The sequence below is a fragment of the Eurypyga helias genome, unplaced genomic scaffold (assembly GCF_000690775.1).
Source record: "Eurypyga helias isolate BGI_N326 unplaced genomic scaffold, ASM69077v1 scaffold41543, whole genome shotgun sequence".
Lineage (NCBI taxonomy): Eukaryota > Metazoa > Chordata > Aves > Eurypygiformes > Eurypygidae > Eurypyga > Eurypyga helias.
In genome coordinates, this window is record NW_010243792.1 from 853 (window position 1) to 8,992 (window position 8,140).

The 8,140-nt window shown below is 41.6% G+C and overlaps 1 protein-coding gene across 1 annotated transcript; it reads left to right on the plus strand.

Moving 5' to 3' along the window:
- Positions 1–491: 491 nt before the first annotated feature.
- Positions 492–5,945, plus strand: LOC104508067 (protein WWC3-like; the record flags this gene model as incomplete). Its single annotated transcript, XM_010149553.1, has 3 exons — positions 492–734; positions 4,216–4,305; positions 5,371–5,945. Coding segments are annotated over 3 exons (908 nt in total), but the record flags the coding sequence as incomplete, so codon positions are not given.
- Positions 5,946–8,140: the final 2,195 nt, after the last annotated feature.

An 8,140-nucleotide genomic window follows, 5' to 3' on the forward strand; every position in this document is an offset into this window, starting at 1 on the left:
ATGGACCTATTGTCACTAGTTAAGCATCTCCCATTCATTCATTTCAGCTTCTTACTGCACTTTTGAAATCCCAAGGTAAGATCTCATAGTGGAAGAATGAGGAATGAAATTACGCTCAAATTCAGCAGTGGTAGTGGCAGCAAACGCAGGGGCTCAAAAGATATTAATTGATTTATTACAAAATGAGAAAGCTGTGAAGACAGATATTGTCCGTATGGTAGGCGAATGCACTGTAGTTCTTGTACAGCTACACACTTTGGAGCACTTGCAGTTCTTTAGTGTTTAAAAATATATAAAACAAACAAAAAAACCCACCCCCAAAAAAAGAAGCAAATGCTTTTTCCAAAGTCCTCTAAATTTTTGTGTTTTGAAATTTAGAAGGAAAAGGTCAGAGATGTCAACAGGCTTCACCTTTTGGCGTATTTTGCTCTTAATTCTCTTCATCTTTGTTTCTTCTCTGCATTTTGAAATGTATTTGTCTTCTTTTAAAGAGTTTCAAATATACAGCAGCAGCTGGCCTTGCTAGACAACGAATCTTGGCCCGGAATGGCTGAAGCGGACAGGGACCGTCTTCAGCTCATCAAAGAAAAGGAGGCTCTTCTTCAGGAGTTGCAGCTCATCAGTCAGCAGAGACGATCCCCGGAAGACATTGCACGTTTGGAGGAAGAAAAAAGACGCTTGGAGGATGAAATTCAACGGGCTCGAGCGACGTCTGCTCATGGGGCCACTGAAAGGTTTGGAAACTTAAGTTGTTTTCTTACCTACTGTAAGATCCACATAGATAGTTTCAAAAGGAAGAGTAGGGAATTTCACTGTGTTTAAGAAACAGCAACAAAAAGTTTACTAGACTAATTTGCTTTCAAAAATGGAAGAGGCTGCTCCTGATTGCCATTATTAAATTGAAGTTTTCTGAAGGAGAATTAGTGGTGTAGACTCGCCAGTTCTCCTTTCATTCCTCTAAAAAGTCTGATTAGGAAGGAGAGATCAGAATAAAGTCACAAAAGACGCTTGGAAGAAGTCAGAGTGATATTCTCTTGATAATAAAGACCTGTAAAGAATAACAGTACCTGGACAGTGGAAGGCTTTTCTGTTTTTTGTTTGGTGGTGTTGTTGGGGTTTTTTTTTTTTTTTTGGTAGAGGTGTAATATTCAACTTGAAAATCATCAGAACAAAGGTAATTTCCTATATTTGGTTTCTGCCCTATAAGAGGAAAGTTAAATGATTATTTTTACTGCCCTTGGTATACAGTTTTTCCTTTTAATCTGCAGTCTCAGCAGTTGGAGCACATCCAAACTCTGACATTGAGAGAACATAGTGAACAGTCATTCTTGAAAACTTAAATTTAATATCAAGTTATATGTAAAAACAAACAACCCCCCAAATATACTAATGGAAACACTGTGTTTATTTCAAAGTTGCCCAGTTTTTCCTTTAGCCAAAGAAATGGACAAAACCTTTTAATCTTCTTGTTACCATAGCCCGCTTCCAGTGGAAGCAAGAAAGTACTTGTGCTTGTTTCCCAGACTTACTTGTCTTAAATGGTGGTAAAAACTCAGGTTTGACACTTCAGGAAAACTGCATGAACCAGCATTAATATGATCTGTGTAAATGTTAATATTTACATAATTAAGACACTTACAATATTTGGAAGTGCCTTCCATATAGAGATTTTGAGAACTTCAGTTCCTTTGAAAGGGCTTACCTCAGACAGAAAATTCAGGCGATTAAATAGAAAATTCACAGCCAGCCTACAGTTCAGTGTTCTATATTTTATAATTTTTGCGATATCGCTGCATTGGCTTTCCAGTTTAAATTGACAGAAAAGGGAGTTCACTTTACACTGCAGCGTAGTAAGTTTTATTTGTTGGTTTTGGGCTCTCAGGTTAGGTAGTGCATACTGTGTTGGCACGAAGGCCAAGCTCTTTTTCCATGTAGTTCATGCTGTGGAAACCAGCATTCCAGTGTGATACTTGATATTTCAAATGCTAGCAAAAAGTTGAGTAGAAGTTTGAGTAATAATGAAGGGCACTCTATTTTTGTATAACAAATTGGAGGAAAGCTTTACTGTTAGTAGCCCTTATTCATTTAGTTAGTTTTTAGGCTCAGGCATAACCAAAACCATTCCTAGTTCTGCTTTTCTATTCCCACTTTCTCCCACTGATCGTGAAAGACAAAGAAGTTTCCTTTTTAAATAATTACCAGTTCTGTTGTGTTACTGGGTTTTAAATCTCTGTGACAGAGGTGGGGTGTTACTGTTGGTGGGGACGGAGGGGTTTAAGATTGGCTGGCAGCCTTAGTCGGAGTCACCTCGTGCCCTTTAGCGCAGGTACCCTTACAGCATTGATGGCTCTGGAGTGTACGTTCCTACGTTTGTTTTTTAAGGCTCCTTGCACCACTTGGTTAATCTGGCTGGAGGGCCACAGAAGCAGGAGAAAAGCTTCAGCATTGCACGCGCTGGGGTGTGCAGCTTCTGCCGTGCGGTTGCAATGACGGAGCCTCCCCAGAGAGCGGTGGGGTTGCTGAAGCCGTGCGCTACAGCCCCTTGCCAGCATGTGAATTGTTGAAGTTGGAGGCCAAATCTGTTGAGAGATTTACGTTTTTACTGCTAATGGAGACTTTTTTTTTTTCATATCTTAACCATCCAAAGATTATTGAAACTCTAATACGGCCATTTTATTTCATCCAGAAGGACTCTCTTTTTGTTGATACTTGATAAAATAATCCTGCCCATTAAGGTGTTGAATTCTAACAGCTGTCCTTGCAGTTGAGGAAGGTCTGAAGCACTCAGATAAGTTGGATCTTCTTTCCCCACTGTCTGTCAGAATCCCAGTTTCCAGCCAACTTGTGAATGCAGGACTGGGGCAGTAAATTTCCTGGACATACCAATGTACAACAGAAAACAGATTACCACCTTGATTTTAGTTTGAAGTTCGGTGGTTGGGCTTGGAAAAACAAAACACCAGGGAAAGTTATAATTCTGGATTCAAGAAAAGAATAATTGTGATATCAACAGATTAAATCTATTCTTCAAAGTTTTCACAATTCCAGAATACAGAATTTAACATATCTTGATGAACAGTGTTTATAGGTACATTCCTTTTGTGTTGAGGGAGTGCTACTGGGTAATTCAATAGCTTGTTATTAGACTGGGGGGAAAAAAGTTTCAGTGAGAGATTTTTGTCGTAGCTTAATATTCAAAATGCTGTATCACCTGCTTAAACATAATGATACATAAATGTATTTGAAACACCTGGAATTAGAGGTTAAAGTTGAGTTTTAAGGTTACTGCTTAACAGAAGTCCTCCAAAACTTTTTATCTTTGAAATTTGACAATAATTGGCTTGGATAATAGGGCTATTTGGAGTATTTTTTTCCTGCCAAGGTGATGAAAGTCGTAGTAGTTCTCTGTACTTTACTGACACAACTGGGGGAAGGGGGAGACGGGAAAGAAAAATCTTGTGGAGTCTGTTTTTACCTAGGATTTGCAATGACTTTATCACGGAATCACAGAATGGTTTGGGTGGGACGGGACCTTAATCATCTAGTCCCACCCCCCCTGCCATGGGCAGGGACCCCTTCCACTAGACCAGGTTGCTCAAAGCCTCATCCAACCTGGCCTTGAAGACATCCAGGGATGGGGCATCCACAGCTTCTCGGGGCAACCTGTTCCAGTGCCTCACCAGCCTCTCCGGGAAGAACTTCTTCCTGATATCCAATCTAAACCTCCCCACTTTCAATTTAAACCCATTACCCCTTGTCCTGTCACTACAGGCCCTTGTAAAAAGTCCCCCCCAGCTTCCTTGTAGCCCCTTCAGGTACTGGAAGGTGCTATAAGGTCTCCCCGGAGCCTTCTCTTCTCCAGGCTGAACAAGCCCAACTCTCTCAGCCTTTCATCCTAGCAGAGGTGCTCCAGCCCTCTGAGCATCTTTGCTAATTGCTGTAATGTATTTTCAACAGCATGGCTCTTAACACTGTGCCTCAATTACTTTTCTTGTCTGTGAATTCTGCTGGAGTCTTGGTTCTTGTGTTCTTGCTGGAATTGCCATTGTTGCGTATGAGCTGCATAAATCAAGACTTTTCATTAAACAGTGAAACTTATTTTTATATTCCAAACTCCAGTGCAGTGATGTTTTTCTGTACTTGGGAAGCTCCTGGGACATCTTGAGCACTACTGTAATGAAAAAAACCCAGTAATATGTGTCTGTTTAATTATAGGATACTGTTACAGGAAAAGAGAAATTGTTTGCTTATGCAACTAGAAGAAGCTACACGTTTAACCTCCTATTTACACTCCCAGTTAAAAAGGTGAGTTTTGTAAAACCAGCAGGTTTTAATGGCAGCAGAGAAAAATATTGATAATCTATAAACTTTACCTTTTAATAGCTTTATATATGTGTGCCCAGTTAATTTCTTAATAAACTTATACAGTGTGGTCTGTGGAATGTGATGATATGGATGGAGTTTTATAAATAGTATTAGCAATGACTAGATTATTGTGTGTATTTGTGAATTTTGTTATCTTATATTCTGAAAAGAAGATACATATTTAAAATCCATTGTAATATTGTTACAGTTTTACTAATATGAAGATAATATTCTTTTAAGTTTGGTGAAGTTTTAATATTTTTACACCCTCTCCAAAGAAGGGTTTTTGATCCCTAGTGAGATGACAAAATTTTTCCATTTAAATGCGAGAATGTGCTAAGACCCAGACAGAAGCCCAGCATGTTTTGCATATTCACACTTGCAGCTGCCTTTTTAGATGCAGCTCTTGGGGATTCCTCAGCTCAATACCACATCAACATCAAAACCTCCGTTCCTGCTGTGTCTCATTTCATCTCTGTCACTTATATTCTTCCCACCCTAACTTGTCTGACATTCATCCTAAAGTCTCTTTTATTTTGCACTGGAAAAACCTGTGAGGATGAGGCTTACACAGCAGTGTTAGGGCTTTCCAAATCGCTTTGCACTACTTCTCCCTGGTATTTTTATGACCCATCATTTATGTAAATTCAAGCTGGATCATGGGGATATACCCTTCCTAGCTTTACGCTGAGTTCACTGATCCTGCTCTGGCCTCTTTTGTGCCAAATGATGGCTGCTTATGTGTTGGAGGAAAGAGTACGCTCATCCTCTTGGACCGTTCCATGATTTGGTTGTAACTTGGGCTGTTCCAGTTGTGGTTGCGCTTGAGACCAGGACAAGAGACACGAGCTAGGCCTTAAAATGCCAAATCATCTCTCCGTGTCACTGTACTGAACACATGTAAAATTGCTTGTGTAATCTGGATTGATGTCTTCATGTCTGCGCTGGTGTTTCTGATCACATTTGAAAGGACCGTTTTTGCTTTCTCTTTCCTTGTCTGCGTAGTCTGTCGGCTAGCACTCTCACGATGTCCTCTGGCAGCAGCAGGGGATCCCTGGCCTCCAGTCGAGGTTCCTTGGCCTCAAGCAGAGGCTCCCTCAGTTCGGTCAGCTTTACGGATATCTACGGCCTTCCGCAGTACGACAAAGCCGACGGTGTAACAGACTATGGGCAGCATTTGCGCTTCGACATAATTCCCTTCGAGTCTCTCACAAAGGATGTGCCATACGCTGATCCCATTGGACACTCGAATTTCAGTAAACAGCGGAGGTCTCTGGATACCCCGCAGTCCTTGGCATCCCTGTCATCGCGGTCCTCCTTGTCATCGTTGTCCCCTCCAAGCTCACCTCTGGACACCCCGTTTCTCTCTGCATCTCGAGATTCTCCCCTGGCTCAGATGTCAGAAGGTTTTGAGGAGATGGCCAGCATAGGGGCCCTGGAAATGCTCCGGGCTCCCACCGCAGTGCTGGGTGATGACGATACACAAGGAATGAGCTCATCTCAGACATCCACTTACCCTGTGGACACTGAAGGGCTGCGAGAAACAGGACCACAGCTGACTGCTGTCCAGACTGGTGGAGGTGAGCTTCTTGACATTCTTATTTTGTCAGATTATCACAGAAAATGTCACACAGACCTAAGCATACTAGCAGAGTAGAGATTGTTCCTCAGTTTGGCTTATATTACTTCCATTGGTTAAAAAACACATGGTAGATGTTAGCTGTTTAAAAAAAAAAAAATCAACCAAAAGAAACCTTCAAAACACCAACCTTTAGGTTTAGGGCAGAGGTGCAAGAGTAAAGAAATCATTGTAAATAGATCTTAAAGTGGTGAATTGGGTGGTAAATAGGGAATGGAATATGAACTTTCTTTGGAGTGTAGCACTTTGGGTCTTGGATTGGGAAGTAGTAAAAAAAACCCCACGTTTTACTTCTGAGGCCCCCCAGCTATGCCTGTGTTGCCATTATGCTGATAATTTTGAGCAACACAAACACAAGGAAAAAACAAAAAAATCCCAACCCCCCCGAAAAATCCAAACACAAAACCAGACATGAGGTGATGCTGCCAGGTGTGCTTGAAGGCTGTAGCTGACTCCATGCTGAATTTGTACACACCCCAGACCAGGTTCCCATGTCCAAGTTCTGCGATGGAGCAGAAGCCATGATGGCGTGGTGGTCACAAGTGCATGGTGCACTGTGCTCGTGAGGGGAGTGCTTCATCAGCCATGGAGCGGCTTCTGCAGGGGTGTGTGAGAGAAGTTCAGCATCCTGCTGAGCAGTTGTCTCAGAGAACCTGTGCTCTTTGATCAGAGGGGAGCGATGTGTGCGGTTACCGCGGCGCACAAACTGCTGAGTTTTCTTTTCCTGCTTGACTGTGAAGTTGGTGAACTTGCTTTGGCTTGCATTGGTGGAAGATTCTGAAGCACTGAAGTTGAGAAACATAAATTGGAGAGATCAAAAGAGGAAACAGAAACCTTGTTAAAAGAAACAAGACCAATTTAAAAACCTGCATGTGCATACAGGCACATGAGAAATTTCTCTTCTGTTTTAATCAGTCAAAGGAAGAACTGCTGTTTAAATAAAAATAAGTATTGCTTCTCGATGACGTTTTTCTGTGTTGGCTTGCTCATATTTCTAATGAAACCCTACCGGTGGAGAAGGGCCTTTAGAGAATATTTTCAATATTAAAGATTGTAATTTCCATCCCATTATCCATAATTCTTTGTTAGCAGTTGCTTGGAATGTTGCCTCCAGGACTTAGAATGCCAGGAGCAATCTGAAATGTAATCAGAGAAGCTATCATGTTATCCTACCAAATTCTTACTTGTCAAGTGATAATGAGAAGGAACATTGGCTGTATCTAAGGAAAAGCCTTCAGCTTTTTCTTTTTCAAAAAAACAAATGTCACCACTGTGCTAAAAAGCCTGTATTGCTCCAACAGCATTTGAGCCTAGACTCACCTACTTTTCCTTAACGCAGCCAGCATTGCCAGGAGATACTGCTGCAGAATTTACATTTACTAGACGTAAACATTTCTAGTGCCCACATTGCAGCTTTCACACCAAAATAAATAGAATTCCAGAGACCAGCATGTAAGCTTGTGCTTAAATTAGTGCCATGAAGAGGCTTCCTGAGGCTTTCTTTAAACCTCAGATCAGACCACAGCATGTCTTCACCCATTGTGGTAAGTGAAACTACGTTAGTAGTTCATTTATAGCTCATATGTGTTTCCTAGAAGTGAAAGTCTGGTCTGAGGGCTTGGGGAGCAATAGGATGAGGGTTAAGTTCCTGCTTCGGTTTTCCTTTTCTCCCTTCTCTGTCATATCTCTACACATTTCAGATTCCTCTGAAAACCTCTGGCAGAACATGGCTCTGGTACCGGCTGTCACTCCTGTGGTGTCCAGCGTGATCTCCTGGTCCAGGGGTTACAACTATTCTCTGTGTACAACAGAGTGCTTTGTGTTTTGAGGAAGGATGTGTGGATAAAAGGTAGCTAGGCTGTCATCCATCTATCCATCCATCCATTTATTGAACTGAAAAGGAAGAAAACTTTATTCAACCTTTCTGATTTTTGGCTGGAGTGATAACTTCTTTGAGCTCCATACTCCCTAGCTGGCGGGTTTGCAGTTGTAATGCAGTTGTTTCCAGGTAGTAGTTGGAAGTTTCGAAATTATTGTGGGTTTGTATGCTTTTCTTGGAAGAATTTGATGGAGCATCAAGCTCGTATATCGCAGTTTGGGAACCCCCAGATGTTTGCGGGGGGGTGGGGGGAGGTG